This window comes from Talpa occidentalis, unplaced genomic scaffold (genome assembly GCF_014898055.3).
Source record: "Talpa occidentalis isolate TD23 unplaced genomic scaffold, MPIMG_talOcc4v2.1 talOcc4.12, whole genome shotgun sequence".
Lineage (NCBI taxonomy): Eukaryota > Metazoa > Chordata > Mammalia > Eulipotyphla > Talpidae > Talpa > Talpa occidentalis.
In genome coordinates, this window is record NW_023601212.1 from 51,400,939 (window position 1) to 51,425,986 (window position 25,048).

General features: G+C 37.8%; 1 protein-coding gene across 2 annotated transcripts in view; it reads left to right on the top strand.

The window, feature by feature from the left end:
* HMCN1 (hemicentin 1) overlaps positions 1 to 25,048 on the top strand; it is a 508,306-nt gene that overhangs the window by 203,500 nt on the left and 279,758 nt on the right. For both annotated transcript variants that reach the window (XM_037506314.2, XM_054693419.1), the window contains exon 12: positions 24,792 to 24,933. In XM_037506314.2, coding sequence (XP_037362211.1) covers positions 24,792 to 24,933 — 142 coding nt within the window. The remainder of the gene's footprint in view (positions 1 to 24,791; positions 24,934 to 25,048) is intronic.

Sequence of the window (25,048 nt, forward strand, 5' to 3'; positions counted from 1 at the left end):
AGGCATTATTTTGTGGTCTGTCTAGTTGGCCTTGAATTTGAGAGACTACTTTTGATTAAAGATGTTTTAAAAATATAGTGAAAATATGAAGGGGACTAGAAGGAATTCTGCTAGCCAAAATAAGTCAGAAGAAAAATGGTAAATATCGGATGTTTCCACTTGTATGTGGAATATAGAGAAATCAAAGAAAAGGTCAAGAAAAAGACAAAACTAGCAAGCTAATCATAGACCTGAGGCATATGGCAAGGAAGAGGGAGGAAGGGGGTTCAAAACAGGAAAGAAGAACACAAAGGGCTATGGTGATGGTTCACAGGTAATAGATGGTAGGAAAACTATGGGGACTACAATGATGTAAGCAAATAAAAAAAGAATAACAATTTAAAAAAAAATCTACTGAAAATAAATTCTAAAATTGCTGAAACTGGTTAATGAAAGTAAGAAACTAGGTAAGTTATAGTCATGTGAGTGTATTATTTTTTATAATTAAATACTGCATTGAAAGGCTATGGATGTCTGATGAAACAAACTTGTACCTACGGTTATAATGCATGAAAATATAAAATGCTTATCAACTGTTGACATTGGATCTTATAAGTTAATTTGATTTTTATTCAGTTCAATGTTTTAAAATGTGGGAATAAGAAATAGTTCCAAAAGATGAAAAGATAAAATAGTTTCATTTTACACAGCTTATTATTTGCATCTTCATGGGGCTAGATTGTATTCCTCTCCAGCCGGTGCACTCATTTTTTTGTTTGTTTTTTAAAGATTTATTTATTTATGCATACAAGAGCTGGGGTACAGGCCAGAGGTATGGTGGATGAGAGGATTCACCAGAGACAGTGGGGAATAGAATAGGCAGATTAACTGAAATATACTGCTGAGGGGAGCAGCAGGCAAGTCAGGAGAGGTCTGCTGTGCCAAGTAGGTAGCTCTCTGGCCAGGGATCAAACTCATGCTACAGTGGCTGTGGACAGCTTCATAGATTGCGTCTTAACCCCTGTGCCACCAGGGAGGCCCCAGTGTACTCATTTTTATTTCTCCCATGCTTTCCCTACCTCGCCTTGTCAGCAGTTTCAAAAGCTTTCACTGAGAAAGTAATATTTTCTTTATTAATTAAAGATAGTGGGCCTTGAAAAATAGCTATTACATTGAACATATATTTTAGGAATAATTTTCTTGCTTACAGGGGAAATAATAACTTAATTCATAGACTTATTTATGTTGCCATGCCTCACAGGTCTATCTGAAAACTGTTTCTCTCTGAACTGTTTTAAGAGTTAAACATCCAGATTTTACAAAATTTTGGTAGTAATTTTACAAAATGTAAGTAGCAGGAATTTTCTGGTGTAAAGTAGTATGGAAAGATACTATGGTGACCACACCTGAGGGGAGAAATCTTTTATTTTCAAAATATTAATAAAGATGTAAAATGAAGGCACTTTATTAATAAAAAATTCATTAATTAAAAACATTAAAATTAAAATAGTGTATGTCTAGTTATTGCAACCCCTTCCCTTATAAAAATACCTATCAAGACCCCAAAAAATACAAAATTAAAAAATAGTATAAACCAATGGCAATTAACAGTAATAAAAATCTGGGGAGAAAGTCTGTGTATATGTATAATATTCAAATATTTATATAAATGTATATGTAATATACATGTGTGAATATAATATTTATATTTTAAGGTCATTGGAATGAAAATCTCTATTAGTGATTTTTTTATATTCACATGATAGCATGGAGGATGTGTTTTGGTTCCTCTGTTTCAGAGTTTGTTGTTGTGACAAGAATTTTCTTGCCACTTTGCAGAGGGACTACAATGAGGAATGCAACAGCCATGGAGCAGGTTAGCAAGGCAAGAATCTGCTACTCGAGTGGAAGTGCTATTTATTGAAAGCATACAGGCTAGTAAAGGCTGATCATGCCACAATGGTATGAGGTGCAAGGTCTGGGGGCGAAGTGGGGTAAAGTTTTACGAACAGAAAAGGGGACGTCATGAACATACGTCAAGAAATAGTTGCATCGGCAAAATATATATGCTGATGTGATCACAGGCAGAGTTATCCTGAGACCACCATGGCCTTTGTCATGTAATCAGGTCCACAGTGGCCTAGGCTTCCCTGGGCCTGCCTTTTGATACAGGCTATTGTCTGCAGGTAGTCATGGAATGCTCTGCTGTGATTTGCAGATAGCAAATAGTTCACAGTTACCCATGAGTGGCCAGCTTATAAAAACCCACAGTTTATCCCCCAAAGAAAATATTACTCTTTAGATAGCCAGAATGGGGCCTCCCTGGTGGCGCAGCAGGTTGAGCACTGTGCTGTGAAGCTGTCCGCAGCTTCTGCGGCGCGAGTTCGATTCCTGACCAGCCAGGGAAAATCCCATATGGCATGGCAGACCTCTCCTGTCGCTCCTACTGCTCCACTCAGCAGTGTCTTTGGTCCGTCTGCCTGTTCTGCTTCCCACTCTGTCTCTGGTGAATTCTCTCACCCTCCTGCATCTCTGACCTGTACCCCAGTTCTTGTATAAATAAATAAAATCTTAAAAAAAAAAGCCAGAATGCCATTTCCATATACCCATTAATAACGCTAACTATGCAGTTAGGAAAACAGCAGGAGAGGAAGGGGGCAGTCAACAGAGATTCAGGTATTAAAATATAGTCTGAGGGGCCTCCCTGGTGGCGCAAGTGGTTAAGCTGCAGCACTATGAAGCTATCCGCTGTCACTGGAGCACACTTCCATCCCCAGCCAGGGAACTACCCACATGGTGCAGCCCACCTTTCCTTTCTTGCCTGCTGCTCCCCTCTGCAGTGTATTTCAGTCAGTCTTCCTGTTCTGCTCCCCACTCTGTCTCTGGTGCATCCTCTCACCCCCCACACCTCTGGCCTGCACCCTAGTTCTTGTATGCATAAATAAATAAATCTTTCTTTAAAAAAAGTATAGCCTGAGATACATGTTTCTTTTTTTTTTTAAGATTTTTTTTTTTTAATTTATGCAAGCACTGGGTACAGTCAGAAGCGTGGGAGGATGAGAATTCACCAGAGCCAGAGCAGGGAACAAAACAGGCAGACTGGCGAAATACACTGCTGAGCGGAGCAGTTCACGGCGGAAGAGGTCTGTGCATCATGTGGGAGCCTCCCCAGCGGCTGGGGATCCAACGGTTGCTGCAGAGGCTGCGGGCAGCTTCACAGCCCAGCGCTCAACCGCTGAGCCGCCAGGGGAGGCCCCATGAGATACATGTTTCTTACCAATAAAAATATTTGAAACCAGAGAAACATTGATAAGAGTTTTGGGCAGGGATTTCAGAGTCAGATGGTGGCAGAGGTAAGCCTCCCATCCCAGTCACAAGAGCATCGTGGATCAGAGTCTGGCAAGGGCTATGCACACCAGGCTCTCACTTAGCTGCAGAACTGAAAAGGGGGTTCAACTAGAGCAGAAGCAATCAGAGCATAAAGAGCTCCATACGAATTCTTTGTTGACAGATGTGAAGTCTAGATGGATGTCACCTCATCTGAGGATGAATAAACAGAAAATTACTAAAACAAATAAAACAGGAAAAAAAAATTAAGAATAGAGCCTAGCAAAAAATACTTGGCACCAAGGCAAGGACTGGGGGATCTTAGAAGAAAGGAAAAAAAAAAATATTTAGTGTCATCAATGTCTTTCAAAAAGATCTGTCCTCCTTTTATTTATTTTTTCAATTAAACTTTTTTATTTATTTTCTTATATCACTTTTTTTGGTACAATATTTGATTTCTCCCCTCCAGTATAGTCCCGTAGTTCTCCCACCAACATAGCATCTGTTAACTGTCATCATAGAAAGAACTGGATAACATAATAGGACCATAGCGTGTGTGATAGATAAAAGAGAAAACTTTTTGATTTTAAAAAATTCAGCATTATATGGGGTGGGCCTCCTCAGTGGCTCAGTGGTTGAGTGCTGGGCTGCAAAGCTGCCCGCAGCCTCTGCAGCGACGGTTCGATCCCCGGCCACCACGAGGGTCCCACATGGTGTGCAGACCTCTCCTGCCAAGCCGGCTGCTCCCCTCAGCAGTGTACTTCGTTGGGCTGCCTGTTCTGCTCCCCTCTCTGGCTCTGGTGAATTCTCTCACCCTCCCGAGCTTCTGACTGTACCCAGTGCTTGTATAAATAAATAAATAAATCTTTAAAAAAAAAAACAACCCACAGCATTATAATGTAATTTTAATTAGAGGTAATTAAAAGCAGAATTTATAATACATAAAAATAAAATCAGGGATGTGATGCATAAACTTGAGAATTTCTTTCAGAATGTTGAGAAAAAGAGCTGAGAGTTACATGATACAATTTTCTTTAAGCAGAAATAAAAACAAAGAATGGAACTTCAGTCTAAGATTCACAGGTATACAGCTAATATGGGTTATGTAGCAACTGCAAATGAAACAAAAGAAGTAAGTCGTCAAAGATATAATTAAAGAAATTTGCCTAAAGGGGGAAAAGAAATGTTCTTTGTGAGCAAACAGACAAGATCAATGGAAGGGAAAACTTCATTTAGGCAGATCCTTGCTGAAATTTCAGTTTACTAATATGAAGGGGAAAAACTCCACAAGCATATATACTAAACCAATATATTGTAAAAAGAAAGATAAAATCAGACTAGTATCAGACTTCTCAAATAAGCTAAGGCTGGAAGATAGCTGTGTGGATAGTTTTCATATTTTGACTATTAGTGTTTGAATATTTCCTCTAATTTGGGGAAATCTTTTGGGAAGCAGAAAACAAATTGGATAATTCTCTTTCCTCAACCCTTAGCAGATCGCACGATCTGCTACAGTCAGCCATTCTGATCTTGCTAAGACCTTGGAAATTCAAAATATTTCAATTATGGTGGTATCAAGGAATTTAAGAGTCCAGCATGAGTAGAAGCAAATGTCCCAGTGATCGTTTGAATCATTTTAGCGGCCATAGGTTGTGTTCCAAGTGCCTAACCTCCTTTGATTTCTACTGATATCCAGTATCTTTATAGTATGAAGATCAAAAAATGTGCTTTCAGTGAATTCCTACTGCTTAACTTAGTCAACTCTGGTTTCTGTTGTTTGCAGTAGAGAACTTTAACTGGCATTGTAATGAAAACGGTTTACATACTTTTGAAAGAAGAAATTGGAATTCAAGAATTTAAGATCTTGTTAAATTGTCTTTTTTATGAAAAACCATCAAGGAGATATTCTCAGATGTTTAAGGATTTAGGAAAAATAGCTCAAACATAAACTTCTTAATAAGATTTATCAAAAATGCCAGTTAACCACCAGAAGAGGATTTCTTTTAAAGAAAAGATAACAAAATTGGAGAGCTATGTTATAAAAGACTGGTGAATTTCCCTCAGTGTCTATTAGGGTCTTTGTTCACTGAGAAAAAGAGCGTTGAGAAGAATAATTCATCTCAGAAACTATAGCTGAACCAGTCATAGTAATAGGCATCAAAGAATATGAATGGGATTGATATGCTTATTTCATTATGAGAATTCCTCAAAATGGAGATGATGGTATAATTAGGCAAATTCCTTAGAAAAGGGATCCCCTTGAGTTGGATTTTCTACAAGACTCAGCAGTGCAGCTATGCAAACAAATAAACAGATAGATGCTTTATTATAATTTGTTTTTTTCCTGGTCCCTTATTTAGGTGTTCTAAATTCCTGCTATGAGTGAGACCATCTGGTATTTTTATTTTTCTTTTCTGGCTTATTTCACTGAGCATGATCCCTTCCAGCTCCATCCATATTGCTACAAATTGCATGAGTTTATCTTTTTTGATTGCTGAGTAATATTCCATTGTGTATATGTACCACATCTTCTTGATCCAGTCCTCTATTTTTGGGCATTTGGGTTGTTTCCATAGTTTAGCTATTGTAGATAGTGCTGCTAATAAAGTAAAAATCAAAATCAACAAGCAATTATAAACCAGGGACACACTACAGAGGGGGGGAGGAGGGAGTAGAATCAAAACAAGGTGGGTGGGAATTGTATGGGGACTATAACCAAGATGAAAATGCATACATTGTACAAAAATGAAAAATTATGTAACAAATATGTAAAATAAGAAAAATAAAAATAACAGATGCCACCCACAACTATGCTAGAAGGAAAAAAAGCAGATTGCTATAATAAAATGTAAATATGATTGTTTGGAGACATGGAACTATAAGTAATTCTTTACTAATGCTTTTCTATTACTTAGAGAAAGATAAATATTGGATGGTGTCACTTCTATGGGGAATATAGAAAAACCAAACAAAGTATCAGAAAAAGACAAACTTAAAACCAACCCTTGAAAGTTGGCCGTAGGTCTATGACTTTCAGAGTGGGGAGGGGTATTATGGACTTTGTTGGAGGACTATGGGTACTTAGTTGGTGGGAGAGCTAAGGTGACCGACTACACCTAAGGAGAGAAATACTATATTGTCAAAACACTGGAAAGGATGTGGAGCAATGGTACTTCAATAACATTAAATATATTTATATATATTTAAAAAAAGATAAAGAGGAGGGAGAACAATGAATGATGGTGATGGACTATGGGTGATTTGGTGGAACATGCACTGCAATGTGATTGGGGAATGAGGGGGGAGTTCCTATACTTCAAAAATACCAAAAGAGATGTAAGTCAATGTTACCTAAAAAAAAAAAAAAAAAAAAAAAAAAGAAAAAAAAAAAGGTATTTATTAGGAATGGATTATTTAAAAACTTTGTATAAGTAACATTTAAAATTTTTGAAAATGCTCACATAATATCATGATGTACCTGAATTAACAATGAATAATCCCTTCCAGATCCATTCATGTTGCCGAAAATGGCATGAGTTCAACTTTTTGATTGCTGAGGAGTATTCCATTGTGTGTGTATACCACACCTTCTTTATCCATTCATCTGTTTTGGGGCATTTAGGTTGGTCCCATATCTTTGCTACTGTAAATAGTGCTACAATAAACATAGGAGTGACGGTTTCCCTTCAAATAAGTGTTTTTGTGTCCTTTGGGCATATTCCTAGGAATGGAATCACTGGATTATATGGTAGCTCCATTTTATTGTTTTGAGAGTCCTCCATATAGCTTTCCACAGTGGCTAGACCAGGTTGCATTTCCACCAGCAATGCATATATCCTCACCAGCATGTGTTGTTTCCAGTTTGCTTTCTTTCTTTCTATTTTTTTTTAACATGGCCATTCTCACAGGTGTGAGATGGTATCTCATTGTGGGTTTGATTTGAATTTCTCTGGTTATGAGTGACAGTGAACATTTTTTCATTGTTGGTCATTTGCATTTCTTCTTTTGAAAATTGTCTTTTTAGCTCTGCTGCCCATTTTTTGATTGTGCTTTTTGCTTTGTTTTTATTGAGTTGTGTAAGCTCTTTGTAGATCTTTGATATCAGTCCCACTAAGGGAATATTAACACTTGATAACAACATAAGATCTTATGTAGTCTCCGTTGTGTCATCACTTATTTACTTCAGCTTTCACATTTTATATGGTTTAACTTGGGTTTCCTTTTCATGTTCAAAATTCAGCTCACTTAGTAAAAACTCTCATGGCTAAGTTTGCTCCCTCATACTCTAACTCTGGCGATTTAACTGTCACCTCTGGAGATGGACCTCGCTTAACTTGTTGGTATAGGATATCACTTTTATTTCTGGGGGCTAATGAGCTCACCTCTCCAAGTTGCTGTTTTATATGTAATAAAAATAGACATCTTTGCTCTTTCACTTTTTTCTTCCATCATTCTTTAAACATGTCCATCTGGTGTCACACTCCTAAGTTCCCCACGATGCAGGCGTAACTTACATGAATAAAAATCTCCTATCAGAAAAATTTACTTTTGCAAAGACTTGCTAATATGAAATTTGTTTTCCTGCATTTGCTAGCCAGCTAGAAATTTCTTTCACAGGCTGCATATTTCCTTCTCTAAAGACTTTAAAAATAGTTAAGAGTATGAATTTACCTGATGGCAGAGTTAAGATATTGACCTCACTTGGTCTCCAGAAAGGATTACTTGTGAGTTCTATTTATTTGGGAGATATATTTCATACCTATAAAAATTCATGTTTATTCTATATAACTTTAAATATCTTTGGTACTTAACAAAGTTTACACAAGTAGTGTTTTATAAATTAAGAATTTCATAAAGTGGTTAATATGTCAAGTTAGAATTTGTGACAGTACAAAGACTATATTTGTAAACTTAAGGGTCTGGAATTTTGTAGGACTACACATTACAGAGTAAGCTACTATAAAATCCTTTCTAAAGCAATGGAAGTTCTAAAAAATGAGTAAGTGCTGAATTTTAGTTCCTCACTATGTTAGGTTTTCTTATACTGAATAACCTAGTAAATGAGCCACAGAAAATCATTTCAATATCCTCTAACTTTCTTCTTTGTAAGATTTTCACACCAACACATTTTGACTTGCAGAAGTATATATCCATGTTTGAATACTGAACACTGATTTTTATTTTTTTACTTAACATGCATGAAAGTCTTGTTAAATTTCTCAGTTTTAGACATTGGTCTGAGCCACATATATATCTGCTTTAAACATTTGTGACATCTTTGTGGATTTCATTTAGGTGGGGTAAAATCACATACTTAAAATGAAAACTCCCAAATCATTATTTGCTCTGTGCCTTGATTGTTTGATGTCCCAGTATGAATGGACATGCATGACTAAGATGTTCTGTCAACATGCTGGTTTTTCTTATCTTCTGGATCACAGATCTAATGAGGACAAAGTTGTAGGTCTTCAGATTTGAAGGAATGTATTCCAGTGAAGTTTTGCATCAAGCAAGATTCATCACAGTAATATATAAGGGATGTGTAGTTTTCCTATTGTAGTGTTTGCTTTCCTAATTCTTTCTATGGTGATGTAAACTTTATGAAGAACAAAGTTTAATACTCACTTATTTTATCTGACAAATATCTTTTATTCACCCCAGGGGTAGAGGCAAGCTTCTGTTATAACACTCTCCAATTTTATGCAATAAAATGTATAAATTAATAGCATATGTTTCATTTTCTTTGGTCTTTCATCCAAGGCATCTCTGAGCTGTGTAGATGTTAGACCACTTTATTATAGGTGGAAAGAATCCTTTCTCTCTAAAGCTTAGAATAGAGAAATATTATTAAAATGCCTTGAAAAATAAGTTAGAAGGAAAGTTTAAAGAATTAGATTTATTTACATTGTAAAGTGAAAAGAAAGATGAGGCAATGCCATAAATACCTGAAGTGTCTGAGAAATTGTTACAAAGACTGGGCACCAAGGACATTTTAATTTCCAACAAAAATATACCATGAGAAAATATGTCCCATGCCAAGTCTGATGGAGTTAAATGCACTAGAAAGGAAGATGTGCAGATGTTGAAGAGGTTAGATGCAGGAATGTGATAACCAGGGCCAGGTACTCATGCTTTCACTGTGAGAGGGTGATTGGGAAGAAACAGAATGCAACAGGAGTCCACAGATGAATCAATCTCCTAAATTGTTGCCATAAAGCTAAAACGTCAAGCAAATTTGAGAGTTTATGACATACACTTTGTCATCTAACCCTGAACAGATTGTGTTATTTGTGTCTGTATTTTGCCCATAAGGAGGTGGTGTCTCTGAGGGGTTAGTAGGTTTCCTTCGGTGACAAAGGGGGCAACAAAGCTGACAGCCTAGATCTGAATGAGGACTTTGCATTGTTCTGTATTCCATACAGACATCCTGCATGTGGTATTAGCAGGCCTAAGGTACAGTTTAATAAAGGAACATGGAAAAAGAAAATAAGCAAAGCGTTCTGGAGTATGGACAAAAAAGAGAGAGTGCTGAATTAAAAAAACAAAAACTGAAAAAATACTAAGTGGCTGTGTTCCCTGTGGTATCAGTAGGGAACCTCTGGAAATCTTAGCATTGTATAGAATGATAACTTAGAGAAATCACTGATGGTTGTAATTCCCCACCTCTCCCTTACTCCTTCCTTCTCTGGCGCCTGTGAAAGTAGACCCGGTACATTCTGAAAGTTTGATGAATCCTTTCATGTAAGTTCTGATAGAGTAGCTGCTAAGGAATAGAGAGAGAAAAATTGTAAATGTGTTAGAACAAACATCTAGAGAAAATATAGGAAGACTAATTTGTTAAGTTTTATCAAGATGTGACCCAATTTTCTTTACTTTTGTTTCTTTAGTATCTGACATAACAGTCAGCACTCAGCATTGCATCCATGCATGTCTGGGGAAAGACTGAATGGGAAGCAAAGTGTTTAGAGAAGGAAACTTACCAACTATGAAAAAATACGTCTGTCATATCATGTAGTCAAAAATTATTTGATTCAAATTCCCCCAAACATTGAATAATGTGTGTTATTATTAGATATTTGTAATTCAGGAGACAAAACAATAAGTTGCTCTTCTTATACATGAAGAAGGATCGTGGTATTTGATAATTATGAGTAAAAATGCAATTAGAGTCAATATTCCAAAGTAGGAGTAGTTATTGCTATACTTGTCGAAAAATATGTTGGGAGCACTTAGTTACTGAAAGTGTGAAGACTGGTAGATAATCATTGCGATGATTCATTTATGGGACTCTTCATTTATGATATTTCCCACAACACTTTTAAAGTGTACCATGGCACATATATACTGTTTCCCATAATAATGAAAAAAGTGCTGAAATTCACAGAGTGCTAGGCATTGTCTACTGAGGTTATCAGTGAGAAGAAAACATCTTCCCTTCAATAAGCCTATAATATGAAAAAAGAAGTAGGGTCTCCCCAGTGGCTCAGCACTTGAGCGCTGGGCTGCGAAGCCACCCGCAGCCTCTGCAGCGCCGGTTCGATCCCCAGCCGCCGGCGAGAGTCCCACATGGCGCAACAGACCTCTCCTGCCACGTCCACTGCTCCCCTCAGCAGTGTCCTTCCTCAGTCTGCCTGTTCTGCTCCCCGCTCTGGCTCTGGTGAATTCTCTCACCCTCCCGCGCTTCTGACTGTACCCAGTGCTTGTATAAATAAATAAAATAAAGCTTTTAAAAAAATTTAAAAAGAAGTAATTCAATTATTTTTCCCCAACCCTGGAAGTAAGTTAATTATAATAAATGAATAAATAGTTGTGATGTGGTGTGATAAGATCTCACCCAGGTAATACAGGAGCCTTTTTCTCTGGCTCAGGATGAGTAGAGATTGAGAAGAGCTTCCCACAGGAGATGGTACATGAGGTATTCACTGGAATATGAGTCAGCATTTTCCTGGTAGAAGTCAAGAAAGCCTTTCTAGGAAAAAAAGTACCTGGGCTTGCTCAGGGTGGAGGCTGTGGCTGAATAGGGAGTTAGTGTCACCATCAGTGTGCAATTTTCGTTTGTCCTGCTTTCTTCATTAGCCTTTTTTTTTTTTTAAGATTTATTTATTTATTTATTTGTTTGTTTGTTTATTTATTTATTTATTTATACAAGAACCAGGGTACAGACTAGATTCCCAGGAGAGTGAGCGGATTCACCAGAGACAGAGCGGCAAACAGAACAGGCAGACTGACGAAATACTCTGCTGAGGGGAGCAGCGGGCGCGACAGGAGAGGTCTGCCTCGTCATGTGGGACCTCGCCTCGGCTAGAATCGAACAGGCGCTGCAGAGGCTGTGGACAGCTTCACAGCGCAACGCTCAACCACCTGCTCCACCAGGGGAGGCTCTTCATTACCCTTTTTAAATACTAGTAGAGAATCCTTATAGTTTGCGGTTTTGTGCAGTTGGTTCAACAAGAAAATAATGGAGAGTAGTGCTTACTGTGCTGCTTGGTGGGGTTTAGACTGGATAAGGAAGAAGGGCACGTTAAAGACCATGGTCTGGTAAATGGAATAGAAGGGAAGGTTCAAGGAAGATGTGGCCATGATGAAGCTGGAGAGAACTGAAGTCGGGGGTGACAGCTGGAAGGAGGGGAGATTGTGAGCTTCAGTGTTATTTCAATAGCATTGTGAGTTGCTTCCCTGATAAAATAACTGAGATAGCTAATGAATTTGTCTAGCAACATAAATTAACCGCCAGAATTAGGTCTTTTTGTTCAAGAAGTGCTATGTAAAACCACTTCCATATATTTTTGTTTCTATAATTGTTACTTCTTTATGTAAAACTATCCTTTTTTGAGTATCATAATTGACTTAAAAAGGTTTTTTTTTTTAGAGCAGTTTTAGGTTTACAGCAAAATGAATATGCAGGATATACCCCCATCTCCACACATGCACAGCTGCCCCCATTACTAACATCCCCACCAACTGATGAACCTGCACTGATACATTAGAATCAAAGTTGCATTTTACATTAGGGAGCACACTTGGTTGTGTACACTTTATGCATTTGGACAAATGTACATTGACATGTATTTACCTGTATAGTCACACAAAATTTATACTGCCCTTAAAGTTCTCTTGCTCCACCTATTCATGTTACTCCCCCACCCCCAACTCCTGGATACCAGTGATCATATTACTGGCTCCCTAGTTTTGTCTTTTCCAGAATATGATGTAATTGGAATTATACAGTGTCAGCCTATTCAGATCATATTCTTTCACTTAATAATATGTACTTCAAGTCCCTCTGTTTTTTGATGGTTTAATAGTTCATTCTTTTTAGTACCAGATAATAATTTATTATTCAGATATACAAAACCTATTTTTGATAGCCAATAGATATCTTTGCCCTAATTGAGTCTGGATTAGGAGATCCATGTGCATATATAATGTGTTATTTATTTAATTTTATTTCTTTTTGTGTAGAAGAACTATGGTATAGGCCAGAGGTGTGGGGGGTGAGAGGATTCACTAAAGACAGAGCAGGGAGCAGAACAGGGGGGATTGACTGAAATACAGTGCTAAGGGGAGAAGCAGCAAGCAGCAAGAGAGGTCCACTGCACCATGTAGGTTAGCTCCCTGGCTGGGGATAAAAGTCAGGCCTCAGTAGTGATAGCCAGTGATAGCCGGTGATAGCGCTAAGACTTAACCCTTGGGCCTCAGGGCGGCCCTATGTATAGTATCCTTTTAATGTGCCATGAAGTAATACTGCTAATTATGATTTGCTACCTTTTTCTAAGTAGAACAATAATGTAAATCTAAACTTTGGTCATCTTCTATTACTCAGAATTTCTGTGATTTGGAAAAAAGTATTATAGAGAGGATCCAATAAAGAAAAAGATGATGCAGTTGTCATGTTAGACCTCATTTAAATGAAGGGTTTTTTTTTTCTTTTTTTTTTTAAGATTTATTTATTTATGTATACAAGAACTGTTATACAGGCCAGAGATTGGGCGGGGGGGGGTCGGGGTTGAGAGGATTCACAGAGAGAGTAGAGAACAGAAGAGGCAGGTTGACTGAAATACACTGCTGAGGGGAGCAGAGGGTGAGATAGGAGAGGTCTGCTGTGCCATGTGGGCAGCTTCCTGGCCAGGGATTGAACTCTTGCTGCAGAGGCTGCGGACAGCTTCACAGTGCTGTGCTTAACCCCTTGCACCAACAGAGAGGCCCAAGATGAAGATTTTTCTAAGAATGAATAAAATTCTAATATTCTTTCATTATTATGTCATATGTATTATGCAAATCACCCAGAGAAGCTCTGAATCATGAAGTTTTTGTTAAGGAAAGAAAAAATACATAGCATTAAATAGAAATTACATTAAAGTACATTTGTAATTTTATATTAGGAATTACATAAAATGGATATCAAGGCAGTAAACATTAGTAACATACACGTATCCTTATATCTTATATTGGGAAAATACAAATTATAAATTTTTAGGGAAGAGATCTTGATGCATATTAATTATTATGATTTTGTCAAATAAAATGGAATTTTTCATTGTACAGCTCTAAAATTACTGCCTTTCTCTTTCATAACTATGTTGGTATTTGGGTGGGGATTTTTTTGCAAATCTAGCATAAAACTGTCAATATATCATCCATTTCTGTGCTTTGTTGTCAATGCACTACCTACTCAATAGTCAATGAACTGACAACCTTTTTCTCTGAGGCTTGATAGACCTCTGTATTCTAGCACTGCCCAGTAAAACTTTCTATAATGATAAAAATGTGTATCTGTGCTGGTCCATGTGGCAATACCTGCTATATGTGGCAGTTAAGCACTTAAGATATGATTAGTGCACTTAAGGCATTTGTGTTGCACTTTGGTTTAGTTGTAGATAGTTTAAATTTGAATTTAAATAAACATGGCTAGTGGCTACCACAGTAAACTGTATAGCTTTAGTCTTTCCCAGAGAAAAGGTGTAGGCCAGAGATGTGGGGGCTGGGGGGTGGGTGCATTTAAATCTGAAAGGATTTACCAGAGACAGAGTGGGAAGCAAAACAGGTGTATCTACTGGAATATGCTGCTGAGGGGAGCAGCGGGCGAGATAGGAGAGGTTTGCTGAGCCATGTGGGTAGCTCCCTGGCCAGGGATCGAACTCGTGCTTGCAGTGGCTGCCAATTGCTTGATAGCGCTGAGACTTTAACCCCTGAGCCACCAAAGAGGCCCCCTCAGCACTACTCTTGACATGTCTGCAATCTCCAGAGGTAGGTTTGGATGGTGTGAGGTAAATGAAGATTGCTTCTGCGGCCTTGAATTCAGGAGGCACTTGGGAGCGTAGGTGAGGGGTACGCATGCCTGATGGTGGACACCTTGAGGGTAGTGTGGGCATGTGTTAGGGGGCACACCTGAACTGAGAGACTGAGCATATAAGGGCAGCATCACACAGAGTGGTGCACAGTGGCGGAATGCCTATGAATGGATGAGACTACCAGATGATGCCAGAGACCCCAGAGAGAGTAAAGATTCAAAGGGGGCCAGGAGGCCAGCCAGCCTGACCTCCTGCCCCACCGCCTGCCCTGCGCCTGGTTGCCTCACTGCAAATGGTGTAGAAAAATCATTAAAAACCTGAAAAGCGTTCCAGGACTCTCTTTTTTACCCATCTGCCTGGATCCATAGAGAACCTGCCTTATGCCTTCCTGGCACGACAAATGTCGATTGAAGGATTCTATGCCAAACTTCATGCTCACTGTGCTGTCAGTGCACTCCTGTGGGTACCGCTCTGTTATTTCCTGCTCTGTTATGTCCTAGCCATCCACGATTTGCCCTAACTCCACTTCCCACCATTTGAGTTGTAGAGGCATCCCAACTGCCTGCAATTTACAACATTCCCATTCCAGTTCTCTGACTTATCTCCCCATTTAAGTCCTATCATGTGAGTTGCTTGGATAAAGCACCTCTTTTCTCAGTACTGTTGGTCTTTTTGTTCTGGAGTCCTACAGAAGCTTTCGTTGTTACCCAATTTTGCATTTAGTCACCATCACTTTCATGGGCTTGCTTGTTTTCCCCGATCATATTCTATGTACTATGAGATAGTTATTGCCCTCTTACCTTTTTTAGTAACCATATTACTTTGCACAGAGGGGAAAATATAGTTGCACCTGGGAGGTGTGTTCTCCTTAATTGTTGAATGGGTCCCAAAGTAGCAAAAGCAGGTCATAGGGAAGATTTGGGTTGGCAGCTTTATCTTTCATGTTTCTGTGATAGCATCAGTGACTTGTTGGAATCACATCAAACTTCAGATTTCACCATGTAAGTACTTCATTTTCAGTTGCAGCACATACCAATACATTATTTCTTACATTTTAAACCCATTATTACCAAATCTGATCATTGCCTCATATAAGATTAATAGAGTTGGTACTTTGTTATACTTTTATTATTTTTGATAATTTTAATTTTATTTCTGATGGAATTAAATATGTATAACAGGTGAAATTAAATGTATAATACTTTGTGATACACAGTATCAAATATTCTAAAACTGTAGACTTGGATTCTTACTTATGCAGCTTCTCACAGTAAATGGCAACTCTACATATGCAGTCATTTAACATATTGTTCTGTGCTAGAAATGCACATTGGGAAAGTACACATGGGGTGAGCCTTTCCCCATCATCATGGAGCTCACATTCTTTTTTTTTTTCATTTTTTAAATTCTCTTTGTTAAGATAATGTTGATTAACAGCACTATGTATTTTTTAGGGGTTTGGGGCCCTACCTCTACAAATACATCTTCTTATACTAGGCTTACCACCAAATCCCTAATAATTCTCCACTTTAATCCACTGAGCTGCCTTCCTCCTTTACTCATAGCCCTATCCCTCTCCATTTGGCAGCCTCTATTCAGTAGTCAGATTTCAAATATTTGTTTTGGTTTACTTTAGTCAGTTCCCTTGTTTTTGTTGCTCTATATTCCACATATGAGTGAAATTATCTGGTATTTGTCATTCTCCTTCTGATTTATTAGACTTAGCATAATCGCCTCTAGTTCCATCCATGTATGGCAAGAGTTTATCTTTTTTAATAGCTGAGTAGTATTTCACTGTATTTACCACATCTTCTTTATCTACTTCTCTGTTCTTGGGCACTTAGTTTGTTTCCATAACTTGGCTATTGTAGATAGTGTTGCAATGAACATGGAAATGTATATATCCCTTTTAATTAGCATTTTTTGCATTCCTCAGATAGAAACACAGGAGTAGATCATACAGATCACATGGTAGATCAGTTGTTTTTATTTTGAGAAAACTCTATGCTGTTTATCCTTGGGCCTGGGCAAGTCTACTTTCCCACCAACTGTGAACAGCTCCTGTTGTTTCTGATCTTTTTGATGTGGGTCATTCTCACAGGTGTGAAATGGTATCTCATTGTGATTTTAATTTGCATTTTCCTGATAATAAGTGATGATTGTATTATTTCATGAATCTGTGGTCATCTGCATGTCTTCCTTGGAGAAGAGTTGCCCATTTTTTGAGTGGGTTATTGTTTTCTTTAGTTGAGATGTATGAGTTCTTTCTAAATCTTGGATATCAGTCCCTTGCCAGATATATGGTGTGCAGATATTGTCTTTCATTCAGTAGAGTGTCTGTGTTTTAATAATAGTTTCTTCTACTGCACAGAAGCTTTTTAGTTTGATGTAGTCCTCTTTGTTTATAGTCTTCTTTGTCTCACTTGCTGTTGGAGACAGATCCATAAAGTCATCACTGAAGCCAATGTTGTGGAGTGCTTTGCCTATAGAACTTATGTGTTTTATGTTTTCAGATCTTACATCTAAGTCTTTAATTATTTTTTAGTTCAATTTTTGTGTATGGGTGCAAGATAGTGGTCTAATTTCATTCTCCTATATGTAGTTGTTCATTTTCCCACCGCAATTTGTTTAGGAGGCTTTCCTTTCTCCAGTTTATATTCTTGGCTCCTTTGTTGTAGCTTAGCTCATTGTATAAGCTTGGGTTTAGTTCTGGACTCGAAATTCTGCTCCATTGATCTATCTGTTTTTATTCTAGTACCACCTTGTTTCAGTTAATGTAGCTTTGTAGCATAGTTTGAGGTTTGATGCCACCATTCTTTTTCATTTCTGTCAGGATTGCTTTAGGTATTCAGTGTCCTTTGTAGTTCTATATGAATTTAATGTTTGGTTTATTTCTGATGAATGATATTGAAACTTGATAAGGATTGCATTGAATCTGTATATTTCTTTGGTAAGATGACCATTTTTACATCCAAAAATTGATCATTATAATTCACAACATCAATACAAAGAAAAATAAAAATCAGATGATCATATCAATAAAAGCAGAAAAAATATTTGATAATATTCAACATCCATTTATGACAAAATCCTTCTAAAAATGTAGATAGATGGAACATTCTTCAACATAATAGAGCCTATATATGTCAAATCGCAGTTTACACCCCTTTCAAAGATTAAAAAAAAAAAAAACAACTAAAAGCTTTTCCTCTAAGATCTGGTGCAAGACTGGATATCCAATCTTACCACTACTATTAATTACAGCCCTAGCTACAGCAATTAGGCAATAGAAAAGGAATCCAAATTAGGAAAGAAGAAGTAAACCTATCACTATATGCCAATTATGTAATAATATACATCAAAACCCCTAAAGATGCAACTAAAATACTAATTGTAACAATCAGTACAGCAATAAAATAAATTTTGTTCCTGTATGCAGACAATGAGCTAGAAGAGGAAAAAATAAAAAAAAAGTTCCCATTTACAAACATATCAAAATGATTGAAATCCCTAGCAGTAAACTTAACAAAGGAGGGGAAGGACCTATACAATGAAAAATGTAAGATATTGTTAAAAGAAATGGAAGAATACACAAAGAAATGGACAGATATTCCATACTCATGGATTAGAAGAATTATCATATGAGTGAATTTTGCAAAATTTTATAAAAGAGCCTAGATTAATTTGTCAGTTTCAAGGTGACATATTTGAATTTGTTAAATTCAGGCTGCTAAATTTCCAAATACTTGTACTGGCCAGATTTAGAGGTTAGACTAAATGCATGTATATGCTCTGAATTTCAAGTTTAAGAGAATCTTCCTATTTATCTGGGAAGAGAAAAATTTTCTGTTGATTCCACTAATTACTCATTTATGAGGAATATTTTTGTAGTTGAAGATGATGATGAGTATCCTCCTTAGATTAAAGCATATTCAGTAGATAACTAACATTTTTCTCCATCAGTGCCACCACATGGAAATCAAGGAGCCAAACAATACCTCCTTTCCTATCTAATGCCTTTTCTGTATGAATATTAGAAGTTTTCATGTGTCTTCTATGGTGTCAGGAAAGGGTGGATGCCTGTCACTAATTAGTCCATGTTGTGACAGAGAACATTGCAATAAAAAAGAAAGTATTTTTCAAGATGATTGATAAAGTCCCAAAGGACCTAAATTACTTCACTCTAAGATTAATATTATCATAACCACATGCTCATGACATCATTATAACTCTTTTTTAACCTGTGCCAGGTGTCATAGATTTTAATATGTCTTTGTAATCAGCAAAATATGGAAAATTAGTCTATTTTTATTGACATTTCTAATAAACTTTGAGTATATAGAAATGTCTGAAATTTCAGTATTAAATAAGATACAATAAATATTTATTAATAGGTATAGAATATAAATAGAATATTCAGGGCCTCCCCTGGTGGGGCAGTGGTTGAGCACTGGGCTGCAAAGCTGCCCGCAGCCTCTGCAGTGATTGGTTCAATCCCCGGCCACCGGTGAGTGTCCCACATGACACGCAGACCTCTCCTGCAGTGCCCGCTGCTCCCCTCAGCAGTGTATTTTGTCAGTCTGCCTGTTCTGCTCCCTGCTCTGGCTCTGGTGAATTCTCTCACCCCCCTGAGCTTCTGACTGTACCCAGTGCTTGTATAAATAAATAAAATAAATTAAAAAAAAATAAATAGAATATTCAGATATGAGAATTGTGATCAAATTTTATTTATAAATATCTATGTAATGTATAGGTACATATATTTTAAATAATACCATACTTTATTACTCTTTGTTGTACTTTACCATGTAGTAGAATATTTATTTTTTTAAGTATTTTATTTATTATTTTTTAAAGATTTATTTATTTATGTGTACAAGAGCTGGGGTACAGGCCAGAGGTGCGGGGGTGAGAGGATTCACCAGAGACAGTGTGGGTAACAAAACAGGCAGATTGAGCCGCGGCAAGACAGAAGAGGTCTGCTGCACCATGTGGGTTGCTCCCTGGCCAGCTGGGGATCAAACTTGTGCTGCAGAGACTGCATATTGCTTCATAGTGCTGTGCTTAACCCCTTGCGCCACCAGGGAGGCCCAATGTAGTAGCATATTTATAACAGCAATAATCACATAGTACCTACTATTTTCCAAGACTTATTATAAATTTTTATGAATAATAATTTAGATAATCCACAATAATTCTATGAAGTAGGTGTTGTTATTATCTTCACTAAGATATAGACACACTGGTTTATTTTGAACCTTAGTTTCTTTATCTGTCAAATATCAGTTCACATAGTTATTGTTCAAATGTCACATGGTTATTGTGGAAAATGATGGGTCTAGACTTAGACACCTGGCACTCAATAAGTTGCCCACCTTCCTATTTTAATTAATAGACTACTGACTATTAGAAGTAGTTTTAGTCACTGATTTGATTGCAAATGCCTTTGTATATAATGCACTATGAGATCTTTGAAGGCATAAAATGTTGAAACATAGAAGTCAGTAAATGTTTGTTGTTTGAAAGAATGAAAAACCAAAGAAATTGGCCTAAATACTCTCATTATACTACTGGCATAAAATATACTACTGTTATAAAAATATACTACTGGTGAAAAAATATTTTAAATCATTACTAAGGTAATCCAAAGAATTACCATTATCTGATTAATTTATCAATAATGATTAAATCAACTAGAAGAGAAAGTCTTTAGTCATTTGTTTGAGAGTTTCCTATAAGAATCACACCCCTTTGACTCCTAACAGCATGCTTTCTGCATATGAAGAAGACATTGATGATTTCCAAGGGTTAGGTGAGATTTTATCTGTCATAGTCCTTGTAGGTAGAGCAATGGCTGTTTTCGTGGTCACTTATAATACATTTTGTTGTGCATTAAAACATCCAAGTCTTAAATCAGTGTTTGTTTTTCTCGGCACTACATAATCTGTTTCATTCTTTGAAATAACTGGTGCTTTTGTTATGATTAAAATAAAAAAAAAACTGAATGGATGCCTTAATACCTAATAGAGTGTCATATTCCTATTACGTTTACTACCTGGAAGCAGGTGGTTACTTATGATGATAAGGTTGGTGGTTGATGGTGGTGGTAGCAATGATAATGGTGGTAATGCTAATGATTGTGGTGGTAAAGTGAGCTTGAAAACCAACTCAGGGTGTGTGAGTCTCCCCATCTTTATTTTTATTTTTTTTAATGATTTATTTATTTATTTATACAAGCACTAGGTACAGTCAGAAACACGGGAGGGTGAGAGAATTCACCAGAGCCAGAGCGGGGAGCAGAGCAGGCAGAAGGACCGAAGTACACTGCTGAGGGGAGCAGCAGGCGGCAGGAGAGGTCTGCGCGCCATGTGGGACCCTCACCCGGTGGCCGTGGAGCAGCCAGGGATCGAACTGGCGCTGCCGAGGCTGCGGGCAGCTTCGCAACCCAGTGCTCAACTGCTGCGCCACCGGGGAGGCCCTCCCCATCTTTAGTCAACTATTATTTGCCCAACTTTATTCAACTATTAATCCAACTTTGCTTCCCTATGCTTATTCAAATCCTTTATGATTTTCTTATCAGCAAAAATTTTCTTTCCAGAACAATGGTAAATTTCTCACCTTCAAGGGATGATGTCATCCCATCTGTATTTTGCACACACTTATTTTATGACCTTGAGCAGTACTCCGTATCCAGGCTTAATTTGAGAAATGACCCCTTAGCTCTCTACATCCTTGTTTGGGTAACTGACATTTATTTTCTCTTTGATATCTGAACTCTTGAGTCTACCTGTGGGATTTGTTCTGGGAGAGAAATGCCAGGCCAATTCTGGCAGACTCCTTTGGAAGACACCATGTTTACATGAAAGTCTTGAGAGCTGCTGAATATTTGCAGCAATTCTATGTCAAAATGAATCAACCATGAGAAACATTTTATTGTAGAAAGATAGGAGAGAATAACTGTGGATATTAAATGATATTTGTAAAAATGAAAGAAGTGCTTATTACCCTCTCTCATCCCCTGAAGACTATCTTCCATAACCCCAGCATCTCAAAATTGATGAACTCCAGATGGAATCACAATTTGAATTTACAGGACATCACCATTGCATCTTTGACCTCATACATTTCCCTAGCCCTGTGTTCACCAAAAAGAATCCATGGAATAATGAGACTATCAATCCAACCTCTCAGGCCGGAAAAACCCTTCAAACATTAACTTCAAAGACAATCATAATTTGAAAAACACAATCTAAACAGGAAATAAAAGGGGGGAGGGCAATTGTAAGCTGCTAGCAATTAGGTGCTAATTATGTTTGTTCAGTTGTGTAGCTGCCCCCACCCAATCATACCACTTGTATCACTTTCCGATGTGTGAGGATTCCTCAGATTAATTTTTGTAAACGAACCAAGCCACAATTTGTATACTAATATAAAAAAGATATGCCATAAATATGAACAGATCTGACTAGCTGAACTTCTTATTTTCATTCATATTAAAAACCCAGTTAAATGCAAAGTTGACATCATGTTTGTTTGGCTCATCAGTGTATTTCTACTAGTGAGCACAGAGCCTGGGACTTAATAACTGTGCAAAAAAATGTATGTATCAATTTATTTATTCTTGTTAATACTCATGTTAATACTCATGAGGTCTTTTCTAAACATTGTAGATATGAATTCACTTTCATTTATTTTATTAAGTGGAGGATATTTATACCATGAAATATATTTAATATTTCCTTCATGGTATGTACCTTCTCTGAAAATTAGTTTTCACTCTGTGGTACTATAGATATAAACCATGTAACTGATTAGACCTGACATATCACTATCTCAGTTACCCCAGAGAATTTTTGTTTGTTTGTTTTAGAAGCTCAAAGCAGGAAGAAAGAATAGATGGATGTTAGGCAAAGCTTTATCAAGGAGGTGAATTTGGAGACAAGTGCTGAAGGATCGGATTTTGACAGAAGACTTTGTGGTTAGGGAGAACACACAAGCAAAGGCATAGAATAACTACTGTGAAAAGTATAAATCAGGTTGAGTAAATGGTGAAATCTAAGGTAAATGTCATATAGTGGTAAGAGAGGGTGGGAAAAGTGAAGCAAGGTTATATAATGGATGACTGAGGGTGTCAGGGTGATGACTGGTGCTCAATTTAAGTGATAGGGAGCAGATAAAATTTATTAAAGCCAACAGGGCTATAATCATGGTAATTAATTAGGAAGATTATGTTTTATTTTGTTTTGCTTTTAAAGATTTCATTTATTTATTTATACAAGCACTGGGTACAGTAAGAAGCGCAGGAGAGTGAGAGAATTCACCAGAGCCAGAGCAGGGAGCAGAGCAGGCAGAAGGACCGAAGTACACTGCTGAGGGGAGCAGCAGGCAGCAGGAAAGGTCTGCGCACCATGTGGGACCCGCCTCCGGTGGCCAGGGAGCAGCCAGGGATCGAACCGGCGCTGCAGAAGCTGCGGGCAGCTTCGCAACCCAGCGCTCAACCGCTGCGCCACCGGGGAGGCCCAGGAAGATTATGTTTTTAGTGGATGACTAGGGAGGCAGATGCCAGGGGGCTTTCACTACACAGATGACAAATTTCTATGTTGAGTTCTGTGTTGCCAGATGACATCTGTCTATAAAAGCAAAATGAAGTTCTTCCAAAATTTCCATTACCTTTATTTATGTGCACACTAATAGCTAGATTCACAAACACACAAATACTGAGTTTCATCAAATTAGAGAACATCTTGGGGTATAGTCAAAATACAGAATTTGTGGTCTATATAAAATTACTGTGGGAAACTCTGGAAAGCATTTTAAAAAGATAAGCAGTCATCCTCCAAGGTCAATAAGATCCTACAATTTTGGGGGTTTAGGAGAGACACTCCACAAGATGCTGAGAAAAAAAAAAAAGAACAGGGTTTCAAAGACAAGCCCCAAATTGAAAATCAAAGGAGCAGAGGCTCCAGTTTGAAGACACTGATACACAGCTGGGTGCTTCTCATTCTGGATGACAAGATAAGGATAAATCTTTAAAAAAAAAAAAAGAAAAGAAAGAAAGAAAAGAAAACAGCAGAAAACTTCTGAGCAAGCTTCTTTGCTGTTTTCTTTTTTTTTTTTTTAAGATTTATTTATTTATTTATACAAGCACTGGGTACACTCAGAAGCACAGGAGGGTGAGAGAATTCACCAGAGCCAGAGCTGGGAGCAGGACAGGCAGACTGACAAAATACACTGCTGAGGGGAGCAGCAGGCACAGCAGCAAAGGTCTGCACGCCATGTGGGACCCTCGCCGGCGGCTGGGATCAAACCGGCGCTGCAGAGGCTGCTGGCAGCTTCACAGCCCAGCGCTCAACCACTGTGCCATCAGGGGAGGCCCAGAATTTTTGTTTTCTATGTGATAATAAATTCCTGATTTCATATTTCATTTCTGAAAGTTCATTTTTTCTTCCATGGAAGTGTAATGCAATAGGAACTTTGAAAAACTTATTATTTTCTGAAGTGGAGATCCTGTGAATCCTTGCATGTGAGGCAAATGATCAATAGAGCAGGATCTTGAGAGGCTGGGAGTCGTGAAAATTCTCAGAGCCTATATTCTACCAACAGTTGTAAGTGTCTGTAATTTACAGGTCACTACATAACATGCAAAGGATTTTAAAATACTGTAGAATATAGTAGAATGTAGAATCCCATGAAAGACATAATCTCTGCCTCAACAAATTTACAATCTAATTGATAAAAGGAGAAAGAGCAGCAGTTCAAATAAAGCAGGGAGCAGCCAGGACAAGTTTTGGCTCCAAACCGGTCATCACTATAAGGAAAGAGGCACAAGTTCCTATCTAGACTTTTCTGGAAAACAGGCTTATATTGAAGTTCTGTATAAGCAGATAGAGACCAGTTGTCAGAGGTGGAAGCAAAGTAGCAAGGGGTCACATGGTAACCACTGGAGACACAGAAACATGACATCAGGTTCCAACTCATTTTATCCTCCAGGAGAATTTGCTTCCTCTGCTCTCATTGCTGTTGGTATTACTCTCCTGCACGGATGGACCAGATCTCTGATATGGGCCACTCAGAGAGGAAGACAATCAAGGGGTGGTGGTGAGAAGCTCACAAATCTGCTAACAGAGGAAGCTCCTCAAAACAAGGTGGACTGGCATTTCACTACAGATTTTGTTTTTTATTTTCTATTTGCAGAACCACCCAAAGTCACTGTGATGCCCAAAAATCAGTCTTTCACAGGAGGATCTGAGGTCTCCATTATGTGTTCTGCAACGGGTTATCCCAAACCAAAGATCGCCTGGACTGTTAAAGATATGTTAATCATGGGTTCACACAGGTACTGGGTTTGTATCATGTTCTTTGTTTTTATTGAGAAAAGTTGATGGAATTTCCAGACAAAACAAATCTGACAAAATCCCTGAAAGGTTCGGCGCGGTAAAGAACAGCCAGGC